The 20,624-nt window shown below is 35.1% G+C and overlaps 1 protein-coding gene across 1 annotated transcript in view; it reads right to left on the reverse strand.

Moving 5' to 3' along the window:
• PCLO (piccolo presynaptic cytomatrix protein) overlaps window positions 1-20,624 on the reverse strand; it is a 286,482-nt gene that overhangs the window by 21,020 nt on the left and 244,838 nt on the right. The window contains exon 23 of the mRNA XM_071734051.1: window positions 19,472-19,539. Within this exon, the coding sequence (XP_071590152.1) occupies window positions 19,472-19,539 (68 nt within the window). The remainder of the gene's footprint in view (window positions 1-19,471; window positions 19,540-20,624) is intronic.

Raw genomic sequence — 20,624 nt, forward strand, 5'->3', positions numbered from 1 at the left:
GTCCAGTTTTTATTTGTGTGTGTTGCTGCAGGAGACAGAAATCACCAGTGCTGCAGCAGGAATGTAAGCTCATCCTTGACTGTTCTTCATTGCTTAGTTTTTCTCCAGGGCACTGGAGACATCAAATGCATACATCTTTCTGATTTGCCATGTATGCTGGGCTTGCTCTTTATATAAACAGAAGGCTGGCTGTGACTCCCAGCGGGCTACTAATGCTAGGAATGTTCATGAACATTCATCTGAATATCAGGTTTATATAAAGACAGCTAGAAAGTTCTCAGAAGGGAGGTTTGCCCAGCTGTTATGCTGAAATCAAGGTGGGTTTGTAACAGCTGTGATCATTTTTTGTCAGCTGCATACAAGAGTTGTGGCACAGGCTGTAAGCCCATGAGTAGCAGTCCACAGGGAGCTGCTCAGAGTTCAAGGAGTTCAAGTTGTCATTCCCTAGGAAAGTCTAAACAATGAAATTTAGGCTTTTCCTCAGTCTTTTTTTCTGGCAAATACATTCTTGGTTTCCTTGTAATCTGCTCACTTCCCAAGGTTCTAGGGTCAGTGCTTCCAAACAGGCACATGATAGAGATTATGAGGATTATTTAATATCCTTTGAGTAGTTCCCACATCAGCTTTGTCCCGTCTCCCCAGTTTCATTTTGTTCCTCTAACAGTTCTCAGAGTTCTTCATCTTCCACCTTCTGACCTAGTGAAGGCAACCTACTACAATCCTTGTCTTTCTTCTATTAACAATTAAACTAAACATTTAAATACTGATGAGTTTTGAACCCAGAACAAAACAGTGGAACATAAGACAGCAAACTTGTCTTAACGGTTAAAGTATTTCCATGCATCTCTCAAGCCCTAATGCTAAAATTACACAGGACATGCATAAATCTGAGACAGTTATTATCTTGTTATATATCCCATGATCTAGTTGTGATGAATACCAGTGATCATGTGTAAAAAAGGAGGAAGCTACTAATCATTGTTTTACTTTGATTTGTGTTTCCTGATGCTTTTTCCCAATATTATAACTGAGCTTATGAGTCTGTGTTCTTTTTTGCAGTGAACTACAGTGAAGTACAAAGGGATAGAGCCACCATCTCCAGAGAAGTACAGAATTCACAGAAAAGTGTATATGGTCTCTTTAGGAAACTCAGGGTTTCTTGCCATGGTTGCCTCAGGTCAACAAGGGAGACTGCTATCTGCTAGTGTGTTTTGAGGGTGAAATTCTTTCAATACAAGGTACCTCTGCTTCTGAGAGACTAACCCAGTTGAGACAATCAGTAGCTTCAGCTACAGTGGGAAACTTGACTGTTTCTAGCTCTCCCTTTTTAATGAGTTTTTTGTCAGTCACTGAATTCATCAAAGAATTCTGCAGGCTTTCTATACCATTTTTACAATATGGGTTTGTGGTTTTTTTTTACTCTTCCTAGTGAAAGGTGGAGAAAAGGGAGCAATAGTGTAGGGCATTCCTCAAGTAGAAATAAATGAGAAACTTAAAATTGGTTACTAAACTTGGAAGAATTGATGTTGCCTTGTGGAAAGAAAAAAAAAAAAACAAACCCAAACTGATTAGCAACATTTAATTTGGAGAACTGAAAGTATTAGCTCATATAAATAAAATGAAAAAAGAAATAGTATTTGTTAACTAAAGATGCACAAAATTCATCCTTAACTTAGATTTGTGACTTGCTTTGTTTTTCATCTTCAATGGAAGAAACCTGATCTGTGTTATCCTATTGTACACCTGATTTCAAGATGGCTGTCACACCTGAGTAAAATTTTAACCCCAGATTTCCCCCCATTCCTTTTTTGAAAATTTCCTAATCTGAAACTTTTCTAACAAATATATAAAATTGAATTGACATCTTGTGCTTCTTGTTAGTTCAAGATAATTATGGAACTTAACACTCCAAATGGTAATTACACTTGCTGTTGAGCTCAGCAGCCATTTTAGAACAGCAGACCAAGTCAAATTAGCATTTTTTTGAAAAGAAGTTAGATGTGCATGAAAGTTACTTTTTGATGCATATAAAAAACCCAATTTTACAGTGACTGTCACCTAACATCTGTTGGAGGTAGAACCTGCTGCTAGGATCCATCTACCTGAGCTCTGATGTCTGCATCTGAGTTAGATGTCAAGACTCCTTCTAAAGGAAAAGGAGTGCAATTGCTCTTCTAGAATGTGGTTTGTCTTATTTGGAAATAGATCTCTAAAACAGGATTGATGAGTAGTACCTTCAAAATGGTTAATGCTTTCCACTGATTGCAAAAGTTTTATTTAAGTGGCTGATCCTTCTGTAATTCCCATTAGAAAATTTCTCATCCTGCTGCTTTTTTCAGAGGTCCCAGCTGCAGAAGGATATTGGGTTTAGATTTTTTTACATAATAGACAAGACTATTTTTTTAAGTAGACAGCATAAAATTCCTAGACTACTTAAGAAGGTCCTGTTTGCAAAATCTAAAGGATCAGATCAGAATTCTCCTTTTCCTTTATTTAAGATTCAAAAGAAATTGCCAATGATATAACTAATAATTACATTATTGTAAGTGTATCTAAATAAAAAAAAAACATTATACATAAGAACATGTAAAAGTCAATTGGAAAACTGACTGACAAAGGTGTGTAGAGAGGACAAGGGGAAATGGTGGAAATCTCCACTTGGAGAGTGGAGATTTAGTTTAGAAATTAGGAAAAAATTATTTCCTGTGAGGGTGGTGAGACACTGGCACAGGCTGCCCACACAGGTTGTGGCTGCCCCCTCCTTGGAAGTGTTCAAAACCAGATTGGATGGGGCCCTGAACAACCTGGTCTAGTGGAAGGTGTCCCTTCCCATGCAGTGGTTTGGAACTAGACGATCTTTACAGTCCATTCCAACCCAAGGGAATTCTATGATTCTAACAAGATTAACTATGTTTCTGTATGAGAGCCAGTATGAAACACAGGTCTCATCTTTTTTTGCTATCCATTGCAGTGACACCAACTTATTTTCCAGGTTTTAAAAGCTCTTTGAAACAAAGGTATATTTCGAATAATGGAGAATCCTGCAAACATAGATGTAGCACTTCATCCAGAACTGAGGGGTTTTTTTTCCAAATGTGTGTAGAATTATAACTAGGTTATAAAATATATAGGTATAAAAATATACAGATACATTTATATACATGTGTGCATATATATGCATTTGTATATATATGCATGCATATTGAATTGTTGAAGGTGACCCTATCCTAGGAATCAATATATACCTACCTTGACTCAGCAAAAAAAATTATCTTGTTGAACAAATCAACACTAAACCCTTGGGGTCAAATTTAGGTTTATGAAGTTATAGCTATCTAAATTAGCATGAAATTGCTGACTTCACTTTTACTTCTAGCATGTACTATTATACAAATTTTGCACTCCCAAGTTCTTCAGATATCTCACTTTCCATTTCACAATCTGATTGCAACTTCAAAGAAAAGCCACACACATATCAGTACAGAAACCAGCTAGGAGAGGAAAAAAAATTACATGGTTGGGATATATTTCTGAGGACAAATGACCTAAATTCCAACAAGATTGTGCTGAAAAGGATTCCTTACATTTTTATAAGCAACTTTAAGTAAGCAGTTCTTTATTTCATGAAATAAACACAGTACAGTGCTTTAGTCCAGTGAAAACCTGGGGAGTTAAAGATCATTGGTAGTGTAGGATAAAAGTGCTGGTACACTAAATAATAGAGTAAAAGTTGAAGAGTCTGAGCTCAAGGTTGCTCAGCAGACAGACTTCCCACCTTCACAGATCATTTGCAGCATTTTAGTTGCTCAGTCAGCTAAATACTTTGATCCTAACTTTTCTGCACTCACCAGTAACACGCCTGTGCTGTTCATAGTACTTGAAAGTTTCTCACTCTCTCATGCCAAACCTAGGCTGATTAAATGCCAGTGACTTTCATGGAATATGTCCTGAGCTAAACTGCTACACAATATTAGCCTAGCCCACTGCCTGTGTATGTCACCTAAGTATGTCATGACCAGCTATACACAGTCTATACTTTATATTTTAATGAAGAAACATTTCCTGCATGATGCAATGAAATATAGTAGTTTGTTTCAAAATTTATTGCAGAACTCAAAAGACATTATGAGAAATTCAGACTCAGTGGCAAAACTTGGATTAATTCACTGGGGGCAAACCATCCTGTTAAATTCATCATTTGAATTCTACAGCTTTATGTAAGGATGAGTTAAATATAATTTTATTAATAACTATGTATATATCGAGAAGTTACTTAATTCAGTTCATACAGTAAGTGGAAAAAAAAATAAATTCAAGGAATCCTGGTTGTCTGCAACATAACTTGACAATATCTTTCAAGCTTTAATATACGCTTCAAGATGAATATATAAAAAACACTAGACAACACCTTCTTATAGATCAGTTCAATTAACATAAAATGGGCAACATAGGATGAAAAAAAAACCAAAACAATAGAGAAAAAATTAAATGGTAAGAACTACCAAAACACAGTGGCACTTTGTGTGTTTTACTTACTTACTCCTCAAAAGGACCATAAAGAATCTTTATTAGAGACCTTTCCTCACTGCAGTGTGGTAGAAAGAGATGAATTGTGCACCTTTCTTGTTTGATTTGTTGTATAATATGGAAGCTGACACATTTATTTTATTTATTTTGTTTGTCTTGGGCACAAAAGACTTTCCTCAAACTGATCACAGGAGACAATGAAAAAGCAGTATGCAAATATATCTATGTATATATAAAAACATATCACAATTTTAAAAATCAACAGAAAAATGGGTTCTCAAAAGTTACAAGTGGTGAACCAAGTCCTTAGGCTCCTGCTTTGGTGTTTGCTTAATTATCTCTTACTGTGTCTATACATCACTAACTTGGTGGAACAGGAACAAATCAGTAGATGAAAGCAATTTGTTCTGAGGCACCTACATCTATATTACATAAGGCTAAGAGCTATTCGCTTGAAAATATAATTACCATGGTCTTTGATACAAATATTGCTTTTCCAGATGTGGTCCAGCTCTGTCTAAAGGGCCTATCATTGGTTATGACATACAGAGGGAGAGGAGCATTTCAGGTGGGTGCCAATATCACTGAAGTGATGCATGTCTCACTGTCTGTTATTGTAATGAGTTGAATGTCATTTCAAATATTGATTTGAGACTGAAAAGCTAACATGTAGGACAGATGGAAGGAAACAATGCACAAAGTGTACATTACCTAAATTTTTCAGATAGAAGCACTGACTTCAGTTACTAACTGTATTTTCTTAACGAAATGATGCAGAAAACCTGAAATTCCTCTACTATCAAAGGTAACATAGTACTATCATAAAAGATAATTACATAAGTCTTCCCAACAAGTATTTTCAAAGAATTTCAGGCAGCTGAGAATATATTGAAATCCTCATTTTGTAATGGCAAACTACATTATAAAAATCAGATTATTCATTCAAATCCTTCATTAAGAAACTAAGGAAGGATGTCAATTTTATGTATCCTTTCCTAATTTTTTTAAGGATCTTTTTTAATATAGATTTTAATTTCATCAAAATTTGTAATCTTTTGAAGAAATCTATACTGAGAAATTTGTTTACATTGGTGTTTATTGTGAAAATACCTATTATATAATTGTGGCTTATTCAAAGACAATAATAATTTAGATAAATTCACAAGGTGCATCCAAAAAATCTGTCCTCTTTGCATTTAATATATAACCAGAGGAGACAGTGTTCCTAAGAAATAATTTTCTGCTTAAAATTATAGCAGAAACCAGAATAAGTATTTCTTTTTGTCAATGTTTTAAATATAGCTTTATTTATTCAGTTGATTCCAGAGAGGAGCAGGGAAGAGAGAATGTGTTTGGGGCTTGTGTGTGTCCTTTCTCCCAGGATTTGCATCACTTCCTATTGTATCTATTTTTCAAGCTGTCTTCAATTTAGAATCTTTAGCTGGTGGCAGAAAAATATACTCGAAACAAATTACTCAGCTTTGTTCAACAGGAAATCTGCAATATTTAATTTTGGAATTTGATTCAGAACAAGTAGCCTGAGGGCAGTAGATGCTGCCAATAAAGAGGGGGCTGATTTGTCATATTATACTTGGATGCATCTGGGATTTCAGTGCAGTCTTTCTCTTACAACGTGACATGGCACACATCCAAAATGATGAGACACTTATATGGAAGCTATGGTCGCTTCATCCCTCCTCCTTCTCAATAAAACTCTATCTGCAGGCAACCAGTAAGTTTAAAATAATCAATTCCAAGAGGCTGGCAAAAGAAGCACAGTGTACAATGACATTAGTTACTGGCCTTTGTCAGAATAACAAAATTTAGGACGACTGGCTTTGTCTCTCTCATGTGTTTTGTTGTTTTCTGATGGAAAACAACATGCATTCATATATTTTTTTCCACCACTGGAGATAAATTGGAAAAGTTTATTTCATAGAATTTTCAGAGTTGGAAGGGATCTTTAAAATCATCTACTTCCAACCCCCGTGCCATGGGCAGGGACACCTCCCACTAGATAACGTTGCTCAGGGCCCTGTTCAGCCTGGCTTAAAAAGCTTCCAGGGATGGGGCTTCCACCACCTCTCTGGGCAACCGGTTCCAGTGTCTCACCACCCTCATGGTGAGGAACTTCTTCCTAATATCTAAACTAACTCTATCCTCCTCTAGTTTGAAACCATTCCCCCTAGTCCTATCACTACCTGACAGTCTAGAATATCCATTGCCAAATTTCTTGTAGGCCCCAATACTCTATGATTTTGCAAGTATTCCGAGTAAAAACAGACCCCTAAACCTTATTTTATGTTCAGTTCAGAAGACCATACTTAAGTTACTTTCTGTAGGCAAGGTGAGACTCAATATCTCATTCTCTTTGCATACATTCATAAATCTGGAGTGGCCCCTTTAGTCAATGGAACAGCACCTAGGTAAGGTGTTAAGGACAGGCGAAGCAGCTCCTAGGCTCTGCTTCCCAAACTCCGTTGCCCTCTTGACGTGAAAGTTCCTTTTGTGCACAAAATGTCCACCAACAGGGAGAAAAAAAAAGAAAAATTCGTATTTTTTTCATTTTCTCTCTAAAACTGCTCAGATTTCTTCTTTGGAGATGCTATCTATTATTTACAGATTTTAAATAGACTTAAAAACCTATTGTTACACTGTGTAGTCTCCAAATGATAATAAACTGTAGCATAATTTTTACAGGAACTTAGGTAATTTTACTTTGTCAGTGTTTGAAAAGCAAGCACTGAGCATGAAGGAAAATGTTTAGGATTGACACTGTGTAGGGCCCTTTTTAAAACATGGAGAAGAGTATGAAAAATGGGTCTGTGTAAAGTCAGAGACTCTGCATAGAGCTTTAAAACAAAGAAAACCAACAAATAGCCTTAAAATCAATGTATAAACAATGAATTAAGGTATTTATGTTTGTTACTCTATCAAAACCAAGGAAAGCCTCCCTTTTCTTTCATTTACTTGTCAAGAGAGAAGGAATTCTTAAGACAAGCAGACTGGTAAGAAGGTCGTAGTTTTTAAGTCAAATTGCATTCAGATCAGTGAGAATCCAGTTCCTTCAAGCATGTAGCAACAATCCAAAAAAACTAAACACTCAGCCAGGCACAGGTAAGGACATCAGGTGGCTGGTGAATAAATACTATAGATATTAGATAAGCAGCAGAAGGAGACATAGTGTACTCATTGATGCAAGTTACACATGAGGCCTTTTCTAAGAAATTGCACAAAATTACTAATTACTGTAGGCTGTATGTCCCCAGTCTTCTGGACAATACATGAACTTCTTAGTTACTAGAGGAGTGTGAAACATGAAGGCAGACGTATACATCAGGTGTTTGACCAAGTTAATCTTCAGAATCTTTGTGCATTTTTCCAAGGCATGGAAATTCAGTCATGTTACGTTCTTGTCAAATCCCAATCAATCAGAGGGTAAAGACAATGTGACAGACAAGAAATTTTAAGAAAACTTATGAAAGACAGTATAACACGTAAAAAAAAGCATCGCAAAGGGAGTTTCAGAAAGGAAGGACCTATGCAATGGATGGTATCAACACATATAAATACCCAGGGACCATGTGGTAGAACTTCTCATCTGATATCAGCTATCAGAAATTTAGATTTGAAAGCTAAAACACTTATAGCTATAAATGCTTAAGCTATAAATACTGCAAAATTTCATTATAATCTTTTGGTGGTTAATAGGGAGTGGAAAAGGACTGACACTCCAAGTAGCTGACATTGAAGAAAATCCTGAATACTGTCTGGGCTGTAGAAGCAATGCTTGGGTTCAGTTAAGCTGTACCAGTGAAACTGGAGTATCTGGTCAGTAATAACAGATGTGATAGAGAATCTGGGTGTCTGGAGCAGCAACTGGACTGAGGCAGAAAAAATACTTTAGAGTATTTAAAACAACAGGATAGACCTAATCCCCTGAATCCTTTTGTAAATAAAACTATACAAACTGCATCATACTCTATATACACAGTATATGACAATAGATTTGACCGGTCTGGCCATTTAATTCTCTCTCAGTCATAGCCTAGTGGTATCAGAATAAATAATATACAAAATGGAAGCACAGCACTACGTAATTGCCTAAAGTAATTCCTAATGCCTACACAGGACAAAATGCCACAGATTCTTTAAGAGAAATACACATTCTGAAGCTTTTCTTTAACAGATAAATTACTCATATACTGTTGCAATGGATAACACATTTCATTAAAACTGCAAGCCTGTAAGGCTTCTATCATAGGACAAAATAATGGACATGGTCCATAATGAAAAGCATACAAATCTGAAAATAAATTGGGGACAAAGCACTATGTTTAACTATAGATATGAAAACAAAGTCTCCACCATGAGAATCAGAAGTAACTGGGCATTTTTATCATAGGAAAGCTTTATATTAATTTTAAGGCACTAATTTTCAAAATCTTCTGCCTTGAAATACAACCTATAGTCCACTAATCCTGAGCAGTCTCACATCCTGACATAAATACCATTTAAAGCTTGATTTTAGCTTGTAATGTGATCCCACCTGGGAGGCTCTAGATGCATCTGTATTTAAACAGCATTCCAAAATAACAATGTGAATAACAATTTTAAAGAGTTTATACTACAAAAACTCCTTTCTGAGTTGCTAGCATGATAGCTTATTTTCTAAGCAAGGTATAAATTATCTAATAAAAAATATAATAAAAAAGCAATCTTGTAAACTATACACATATAATACAATACTAGCTCCCTTAATACAGTATTAAGGAATTACAAGGGACTTCTTGGTATGGAAACAGTTTATGGTTTTCCAATTTTTTTGACATTTCAAATATATACAACAAAAGTAGAGCTCTAATACAGAATTGTTCAGTAGAAGCAGCTGTAGCTGTATTATCCTTTGTAGAAAAGTTCAGAAAAAGTCTATTTATAGGAAATGTTTGATGAAATGTGTTATGTTTGTGAAGGGGATAAGCTTAAATTTTTGGATTCTTATTTCTCTCCTAGAGTACTTATTGCAGCAAACAAGATTCATCTAGCAGTCAGGAAAAACATTTTAGTGTTAAGGATAATCAAACACTAGAACAGACTAATGAAGCTGTGAAGTTTCTATCACCACTAAGAATATTTCTGATGTGAATTGTCAAAAGTATTTTAGGAAAAACATTGTGTTTTGAAGCAATGGCATGACTTCTTGAGATCCTCTCAACCCCATTCTTGCTAGATAATAGCTCATATATACTTGAGCACTAAATATTATTGACCTTATATGAGATCTATTTTACTTACTTTTTTCTTGGAGTAGGCACAAAATTCCAGTCCTAATCACACTGCTAAATGGAGATATCACCTGAATTACCTAGGAAGATGACCTTTAAAAACTCTACTCCGTATCCTTTAATATTATTCCCATCACAGACGTAAATTTAATTAGTATTTAGCAATTCACCTTCTAGCATATTATTGCTTCAACCTGACTTTCGCGGATTCTAAAAGAACACCAATCATCAAAAGTGATTCTGTTTCATAGTTGTTTAAAATTACTCACTAGGTGAAGCAGCCCTTCTTCAGACTCACACCAGACAAGGTTCAGGTCCAGCTACCACACATTCCAGAATCTTCACCTTTATTCCAGTTTGCTGGGGGAGACCCCCTGGTTTGCTTTCCAGTGTTGAAGGTCTTCATTATTAACTGGTAGTTGTACTAAATGTGCCAGTGGTTATTAAAACACATTTCCTTCATATATTTCTAAAGAGACAGAATCAGACCAAAAGTTTTTGGGTTTTTTTCCAAAAACAAAACCATGTGGCTTTGTCATATTTTTGGTACAATTACTACCACTCTGATCTCCAGCCCATTAGCCCTCCAAGAAGCCAGCAGAAAAACATGCCACATAACTTTATATTGGTGGACATGCATTTAAGAGCTAGGCCAATAGAAGTGATTAAGAACAACTGGCAAGAAATTACCTTTCCAGGTGATTACTGAAGCCTCATATCAAAGGGTGATATTTTGCTTTCAAGATGCAATTCATGTGCTTTCAGTTTTTTCTGGTTTTCTTTCTGCTTGTTTGTCTTCTTAATATTCATTAATTTTCTACAGATCTCATGGCAAAAGCAGACTTTAATGAAAGCTTCAGAAAAAAACAGCAAGTTTTTTGAATTTTCTTGCCATATTATTTAATGGCTAATAGCTCTCCAGTCCCAGTTCATATAGGAGTGACAAAAGCTGCTCAACAGCCACCAATTAATTATAGTCATGCTCCTTGGTTTATTTACTTCTCTTGTAATGACACTTTATACCATCAATTCAGGAACAGGATGTAACTATATAGAGCATATTGTTTGTGATGTGGATAGAAGAATATAGAAGATTATCTTGTTCTTTTTTTCTGCTGTTTCCATCTCTGTCTGAAGTCTTTATTCTTATTTAAATTATTTCTTCTTCTTTTTAGGAAAACCAGCTGGATTATACTGGCAAATACCTCAGGAAGTCAGAACTAATTGCTCCAATTATTACTGGAGAGTCAGGTGAGCCAGGCTGGCACAGAGTACTGGGCCAATCAGCAACAGATACAAGAAATGTTTCCCAGAATTCAGAAAGTTGTAAGCCTAATTCTTAGATTTATAGTTCTGCTGTTGTTCATCTTGAATCACTTTTTCAAAAAAATGTACTATTTAGGTATTAGTGTTATGGCTGTTCCTAGCTTGAGGGACCATGCAGAAGATAATATAGACAGCTTTAAAAAATAAATGAGATAAAAGATAAGGAGTATTGTCACTATGCAAACTTCATTCATTGCTTAAGGATACCTTGTGACAGAAAGATCTTTTCAGTTTTCAATTTAAGATTAGCATTCCCCAAAATAAAGGAGGTGCACTGTGAGAGTACCAATATGTGACAGGCAAGTTGCAAGTGCTTTGCTTATTTGTTTTCTATTCCCTTGTGTCCCTTTCTACATCTGTACTGAAGGAACTACTCATGCAAAAAATCAGCCTTGCTGCTATTTCCTGCTTTAAACTTTGTTGGCATGGGTTAATCTTACACTGTCAGGAGTATTAGTAGATAGACCTTTGTTAGAACCTGACAGCAGAAAGCAAGGCTGTGATTTTATATTAATGACAGTTTAAAGAATGCCAGCCTGAATTTTAGCCTCTTTATTTATAGAGATAGTAGAGAAGTCTGGCAGTAATTTCTTCTTCAGTTAGATCTCTTATTGGTTTAGTATCACATTTTACTCAGTATTATTTTGTTTTACAGACTGACCTCATCAACATGCAAATCAGAATGGCAATAAGACTAAAAGATATTATGGCTGGGAAAAATATGTTTTAGAAAAGAGATCAGTAGGCTTATAATGCTTTTTAGGAAAGACACTGACTGTGTGCAGCAATTTCTTTTGCTACAAAATACTGGATGTGAACTTAAAACCAAAAAATACAGCTCAAACACTGTCAAGTCAGTACTAGTAACATTTCAGATTAGCTGGATTTCTCTTTAAATCCATGTATTGGTACCCATAACAATCAAGTCAACAGTCTTGTACTTAGTACAAGATTGTATTGATTCATAAAAAAATACTTAAAAGTCCAGGCTTTTTTTTCAGGTTCTTACATTTTAGATTATATTAGTATTAAAGATTCATTACTCGTCAGACATTTGTGTTATTGGGAAGGCAGACAGCAAAGATATTATTTGACATGTGTGCAAGAACAAAATAGATGGTGTTCCCATCAGCCTTTTAGACACCAGTCTAAAAAGGCCTTGAAAAGAATTGAACTGAGCCTTAGTCCAAAGAAAGCATGGAACCATTCCAAAATAACTTAAATTCTCTGTTATTGCGAAAGCTACTGGTTCTGACTCGGTCATTTATTTCTTATCTATATCCTGCTAGTGTGCTACGAGTCAGGGACTATGTTATAGGAGGTAGGAATTTTCTCTCTGGAAGATAAAGTTCATTTTAGCTAAATAAATACTTAGTGTATGATTTGTAGGTTAATTGGAGAATACTCTTACTAGTAACCTTGGGTGTGTGGATTCACAATTTATCTGCCTATTCATTCACTTCTTGACATAAACACAGAAGTGAGAGGTTGTATGATATATAATGATACTTTCAATTTTCCTGGGAAAACTGAGACTCTTTACTCCCCAATGCTATACATGTGACATTCTATATTTCCTCAGTAATCAAAGCTCAAAACAAAGGTAAGAAACTGAAAGAAAGTGGAATTTTCATGGCACAGAGGCACTGAACAGATCTGTTGAAGACAAAGCACTGGGTGAAGAAATTGAGGCATTCATGCTCGAAGCTCCTTGTCAAAGGTACAGAAGAAACCACTTTCAAGGGAGAGAAGTGTTTCTTCTATAACTGCAAAATACTTTTACCTGTATGGGCAAAAATTCCTTGAATACCACTCACACAGTAAGGGAGTATTTGCAGTTTTGTTATTGAACTTTTCAATAATCTTTGTTACCTATTTAATATCATAGGATCATAGAACTATATGAGTTGAAAGGGACCTTTGAAGACCATCTAGACCAACTCCTCTGCCATGAACAGGGACATCTTTCACTAGATCCTTTCACTGATCATTTTTATGCCCTGCCTCTGCACTCACTCCAGCAGTTCCATGTCTTTCCTGCAGTGAGATCTCCAGAACTGGACACTACTCCAGATGGGGTCTCTAGCAGAGAGGAGTAGAGGGGGAGAATCACCTCCCTTGACCTGTTGGCCACTCTTCTTTTGATGCAGCCTGGGATATGGTTGGGTTTCTGGGCTGATAGCACGTGTTGCCAGCTTCTGTCCAGTTTCCTATCCACCAGTACCCCCAAGTCCTTCTCTGCAGGGCTGATCTCAAGTAACTTATTCCCCATCTTTGAGTTATGGTAACAAATATAGTAACAAATAGTTAAGTCTTCTGCAATAAGTATTCTACTATAATTTTCTGATTACTGACGAAGAAAAGCAAAAAAGGCTTAATCATAAAAAATAAATTGTTAGAGATTGGTAGAGAATTCCCCTCATACCAAAGGAAGTTAAGGGTATATTTATAACACCTGAATGCTTAATAGGTGCATCATATAGTCCATGAGAAGATTTAGATATCTGTAGGGGGAAATTATAGCATATAATCTAGTTGCTGGTATATTTTGTGGCACTAGCCTGAAGCACTGGTATGCCAGTCCCTACAGAATGTGAGGATGTAATCCCATAATGAAGAGCTGCTAGTTTCTGAATGCACACCAGAAACCATTTGCTGCCTATAGCTGGCAGCTATTCAGGAGAATAACTGCTTGGCTGACTTTTTTCCTGGAGTCCCCTGGTATGCAAGGGCTGCTGAGGTGGCTGAGGGTATCTTTGCCTCTCTCCTTCCAAGTCAGATATTCTCCAGCAAGAGCATCCTAAAAATTCTCCAGAATGGAAATTCATGCAAATCCCTCTTCTCCAAACCCAGAAAATCTGTCTTAGAGTGTCTTTATCACATTAAAGTGCTTCTCCATTAAAAGATCAAAGAACTTATTCCAAAGATGTACTACAAGCAACAGGATGTTTTATCATCTGTTTTCTCTCACACCTTTGTGGGGTAAGGACCCATAAATGTTGTTATGCTTTCTCCCTTTCTAATTTTTTTTTCTGTTTATGTTTAGGAGAAGTTACTGACAAAAATGCTTGTGAGAGAAAAAAATGGCAAAATATGTCATTCTCGTATTCATATCAGGTGACATAAGATGATTTTTTTTTTTCACAGAAATTACCTCCTATTAGGTAGAGATATAAATGAGACTTGATTATTAAAGAAGGAAAGTCTCAGATGATCCCAAAGTCAAATAAATTTAGTATTTAACATGATCTCTGTCCTACATTTTTCCCAGTCTCAATGTTTTTATTCAAAGTCACCATTGTTTGTGCAAGAGCAATAAAATTCACTTCAATTTTAATCCAAGTTAAATTCTTATTATAACTTTCTTCATGAATATTAAGTATCATATTTTAATCTGATCTCACAGTTCCTTTTTTTTTTTTTTTTTTTTTTTTTTTTTTTTTTTTTGTGTGTGTGTGTGAAATGAAACAGACAACTTCAAGAAAAGTTTCTAATTTGCAGCAAAGCCCATATTTTCAGCCTGGTCAACCAAGACATCAAAGTAGAGCTTTTGGCACAGGCAAAAACATTTTCAAATCTCAGTTATTGTTATAAGGATTAGTCCTTAATAATATCCTTCATCTGTCTTTGTTCTCATCTTATTTATAACGTTTTGGCTGAAGGTCCAATATTAAGACCATTTCTCTGTGAATATACTCATAAGGACTAATACTATAATTTTCATATTTCAGCCACTGAAGTTAAAAATATCAAAAAGCTAAATTTTAAAGTATGTCAATGCTGCAAATTTATTTAAGCAACATATCAAGCCCTTAGTCTTTCCTCAGCTATACCACAGTGCATCCCTTGCCTTAAACAGAATTACTATAGTCTAACTAAACAGCAAGCAAAAGGAAATTTTTTTTTCTCTCAGCTTTGATTACTTCAAAGAATGTGGCACTGCTTGATTGTGCCTCTGCAGCAGTTCTTTTCATGCCTTGTTTTACTTGAAAGCTAATCCACATGCTACTCCTGGGCATTCCTTCATCAGAAAACATGATACAGTTTGCACAATAACTTACTACAGAGTCTTTCTGTGCAGGCATGATGGATGCAGATTTCACTGGAACTATAAAAGAAAAGCTATAAAGGAAAATCTACAAGCCAAATGATTGTCAGTCAATTATTTTCAGAAGTCATGCATCTTTTGTCCTAAATGGTTGAAGAATGACCACCTAGCCTGTTGTATGGTTTTTGTAGTATTTCAACCATTTTTCTCATAAATAATGATTATACTGCCTTAATTAGTGAAATATAAAGCTAAGCAATGAAACTGTTAAAATGTAATATCTTGGTTTATAGTTCATGTTGATGAACCACAAATTTCAAAAATTAAGGAAAAAAAAAAAAGAGGATCTTTTTAGCTTAGACTACTCTGAATAAATGAAATTTGCCTGTAAATTGTGGTGTTATAATAGAGCTTAGTTTTTGTTTGGTAAATTTAATTTATTTATTTTTTAAATCTGTAACTCAGGCAAATGCACAGCGTACAAAAAAGGAAAATCATGGAAGCGTTCTTTAAAAGTTATCTAAACAATGGCTCCGTATCACTAGGATATCAACTTGTAGAAGCCCAGTAAGTATGTGTGCATCATCATATTTTTCAGTAGTGCATATCTCTTCCTTCTGGAATATACAGAGAGAGAGTTTCTTACAGAACCTCATTTTACTGAACTCAAAGGATCACTGGAAATGTCAGAAAGAGAACCTCTGAGCCATGTCAGGACTGTGCAGAGAAGGTTTTGTAATTCAGGACACAGACTGAATGGAAATGTTTTATTTTAAAGTAAAAAAAAAATCCTTTCTTTTGGAAGACATGATTGGTGAGCCACTCTGTTCCTATAAAAAGTTTACAATTTTCTGTCCGAAAATGCTGACAATGAAGCCAAGCACAGAGGATGACAGAACCACTGTGACTCTCATTCACTCCAAAAATTACTGAATGAGTGAAGCCTAGCCATGCCTACCCACATGTACATCTTTCCTAAAAGACCCTTCATTTGAGTTGAACCTCAATGTCTATGTAATACTAGAGGAATTATATTTTGCATGTATATAACATTTTCAGAAAAAGAAGATGCTAAATTTCCTTATAGTAAATTATTTCAATTAAAGTGCTATGAATACCAAGGTATCATTCTTCACACTTTTTAATTATACAAAATAATTTTCCCGTATTTTTCTTAGTTGGATAATTGGTAGGCAAAAATTGCCACCGGGGATCTATTGGCCAAGTAGTTTCACAGGGCAGATAGACCAATCATGATCTACAACTGAATCAAGATATTAATCATGTGCTTTTAATTGTTAGTTTCAGTCCTTACATGGAAAGCAATGGGATTTTTTGTCTCTGTTCCACAGCATGTCATAGGAAATCATTAAACAAAAGCTATTGCACTTTCTGAAACAAATAGAGAAATCAGTTTGCATAACTCAATGAGGACCACAATATGCATCTTAAGTTTTACTGAAGTTTAAGAAGATGACTTCATCTGCTCAGGGCAGAATGTCCAGTGTACGATAGCATGCAACAATGCATATCATAAAAATAACTGTAACACCATGTCCAAGAGCAAAACCGAATTCTTTTATATTAATAAGTAGAGATGAAAATACAGAATGTGACCGGATAGCCACTTCAGAGAAACAAAGATGATCATAGCAATACTCAGTTGTTTATATTGACCATTCAGTTGTGTCAGCAAAGTAAATACTACTGATTTCCAATACTTAGTTATAATTTTACATCTTAATAGCACAAAAACTATTCCAAATGGAACATATAGCACATTTCTCAAGAGGGTAAACAAACACAAAAGGAGCATATTTTTCCCTGGTGATTCCACTTATGCACATGCCTAAATTTATGTCATACCCTGTGAGCTGAACGTGATGAATTTGTTGATTCACCTGCCTAGAAATCAGTTCTCATTGCCATTTTTGAGTCCTACCTTACTTTGCCTCCAGCTACTGGTCTTAAAGATCTTGTTCCTATAAGCCCCCTGCCATATTGCCAGGCCTGTGTGGATGACTTAGATGACCAAAACTTTTCAAGTACAGTAGATCTGCAGATCTGTTTAAGCAACTGGATGTACACTGCATAGTTTTAAAGAGAGTAATCTGCAGTTAACTTTCCACAGAAATTATCCATTAAGAATATTTGGAAATATAAAAATAATATTAATATTAAAAGGTGCTAATTATAACACTAAATTTGTGTTTGCAAATGAGAACACAAATGTCAACTATGGGAGCTCTCTACAAATTAATGAAAAATGGGAATGGATATTTGCTTCCAATCAAATGCAAAGCTCATTTTGTCCACACATGGGTAAGTGAACTAGAGAAAAGATATCGTTTGATCTTTAAGACTGTAAAATTTTCATTCACTTTTTTTCATCTATGAAAAGAATGCCACAATAACTCTTTAACTCAATTCTCAGTTAATCATAGAATCTTGAGCTTCTCTTTAAATTCTTAACTATGTCCCTGTAAGATAATTATATTTACAGGCTGAAATGGAAATGTTCTTGAATTGTTTTTCAGCTTTTATTTAATTTATCGTTTGAGATTGATCTTTCGCATCTTATTCAGCTAGAAATCAGACATTAAAAGCTAGGCTGGCTGCCCAGCTTTTCTCAGTGAGGAGAAACAACACTCAGTAAGAATCATTCACTCTATCAGACTCAGAGGTGTAATTCTTACTAACTTTTCAAGTTAATAGAGGTGAATTGCATCATAAGTGAAAATTAGGGAATCGCAGCTCTTATTTCCAGATTTGGAGGATGAGCAGAAACATGACTTTGACTGGAAAAGGAAGTTTAGCTATATACACATCTTTTAGAATGTTTCAAAATGTGGTTTTTGGTTGAGTTTGGTTGTATTTTTTATTTTTTTGAATGGTACAAACATGAAATCAAAACATTTTGTATCTGTATGTTCTGAAATTTATGACCCAGGACATTACCTAAGGGGTAATTTATGATGAACAAATGATGAAAAGCTATTTTTTTTTTTTTTTACAATTACCATTCTGTATAAAACACACAAAGTAAAAATGGAAAATTCCTGATTTCCCATTTTCATCCCACCATTTCTCTTTAAAAAAATAGTTTGTTTCTCAAATACCTAAAAGTATAGCTGAACAAACCGAAGTTTGATAAGCAACTGAATTTGGATTTCTCTATGATGTGTACTATGTACTAGAAGATATAGTTGAATGCATATACACGTTTAAGGTTTCTTGCTTTGGAGAAGACACTTTTACAGTTCTACCTTCAAATTATAATTTGATTTCTTCAAATCTGTGGAACATTAAGCCACTTTATCTCAAGTATAGCAACACAAATTATTTCACTATGTATACAGATTGCATAAGTGTGAGAAATGCTGATTTTTTGAGTCTGAACTTAACATGAAGTTAACTTCAATTGTGTGCATGAATTTCAATTTATGAGCTAATTAAACCTGCAAAGTGGCATTTAGATTTTAAAAGTATTACTTTAATGATAAGATGAAGGTCCTGATATATTATATTTGAGGTCAACATACACTTGAAAGAAAATACCTCTTATGCCAAGGGAAATGGAATTTTCCTAACATTCTTCAGTACAAAACACTCTCACTTTTCATGCAATTGTTCATTATTACATATGAAAGAGATAATCACATTGCTCAGGAAACTTTGGCAGCCATTCCATCAGGCTCTTTCCAGCTCCAATATTACAATGTCTCCTTTAGCAGCACCACATTCATACCAAAAAATAATTCACTCAGGACTTCCCAATTTGGTAAGAGTTTCACTATAGTCTAAAGTGCAGCAGTCAAGCTTGATGTTCAGCTAATATTTTTATTCAAGCTTACTCTTGTCTATACACACCAAAATTCATAATTGCTTTATGAAGTAAATACTCTGAAATGTTATAAAAATAGAGCCAGACAGCCAGTGGATATCTTCTTTTGATTGGATGGGTATTGAGTCAGCTCCATACATCATATTTTTTGTTACAACACTATGAAAAGCAATGAACATTGAAAGACAGATATTATTCATTGCAATCTAACTACTTAATTACTTTAAATAAACAGGTAAGACACTGTTCTCATTTAAACTGAAGACTCATTACATTGGTGCTATGTGAAAGGGGCCCTCAGAGTAAATTAAATTCAGAATATTAATCTATAATACAAAGAGAACATAAGATAGTCTTCATAGCACAACAAGAAAATGAAAAAAAGGTATTTTTTCTATAAACATGTGATACCACTGTAGTGTTGTTTGTATTTCTTTTTACCTTCTGCATCGGTTAATCCTACTCCTGACTGCTTTAATGGTTCTTGTCCATTCTGGCTCATCTTCCCTCTGTTAAAAAAAGATATGGTAGTAGTTGTCAATAAGATCATAAAGAGATGGGAGGTAAGAAAATGATACACCAAACAAACAAACAAACACCTGTGTATGTGCATGTATATATACATATACTTAATCTACTGAAAATAAAGTTGACCATAGATGTATCGCTATTTGGACAGCTCACTTAAGGTTATTTTTTTCTATTTTGGAGGCAACTGCAATTGCATTTTCCTAAGCCTGTACATTCTTGTAGAGTGGGGCCATCTGGTGCTATCTGGTACCTGTCCCCATCAGCCTAGGGTTCTGAACCACCCTGCATAGATTCTGTCCTCCGTTTATCCTGTTATGGTGAAGAGCAAAAAACATAAGAAGGAATCACAAAATTCATATTTGTCTACAATATTGTTACTTCAAAGGTAAGGCACGATTGTGGTCACTATCTTCTTTTAATGATTCCTTTTACAGTACATAAGAACAACAATTCAGTTCCTAGACTTATATTTCATCTCAAAGTAAGGTAAGTGGAATAAATCATGCTTTGGACATCCTTCTCTTTCTCCACTCTCTGTATAAACAACCAGTATTACAATCTAGATGTCTATTTTTAGGCACTGGAAGCTAGGTAGAATACAAGCTATATTTTAAACATGCTTGTTGGAAGCTCTAAGGCATGATTACAGTCACTCCCAAAATCATATCTGCTACTATGAGATGTTTGTGCTTCTATTTGCTTTTCTCCCTTAAGACTCTGAAATGCTGTGATAGAGAAGGCAATATCTTCAGATACATGGGATTAGTCTGGGGTTAAAGGGTTAGTGCTGTTCTCTGCCACTTCACATTTCACAGTAGCAACAGAAGCTGTCCCAGTTCACAGTGAACTAAAACATTAGTATAGAATGTCAGTTTTTAAAGTGATCTTAAATTAAATTCTAACTGAAAGATATTCTTTTCCCCTTTTCTGAGGTAATGTGTCATAGAACATATTACAAATATGGTACAAGATTTATTTGTCCCTAGGGTTAGATTCCTTACACAGTGTTCGGTTGCTTTTTACCTTTGCACTAAAAATTAATATGATTTTACAGCCACTCTAC

The sequence above is a fragment of the Heliangelus exortis genome, chromosome 1, assembly GCF_036169615.1.
Source record: "Heliangelus exortis chromosome 1, bHelExo1.hap1, whole genome shotgun sequence".
Classification (NCBI taxonomy): Eukaryota; Metazoa; Chordata; class Aves; order Apodiformes; family Trochilidae; genus Heliangelus; species Heliangelus exortis.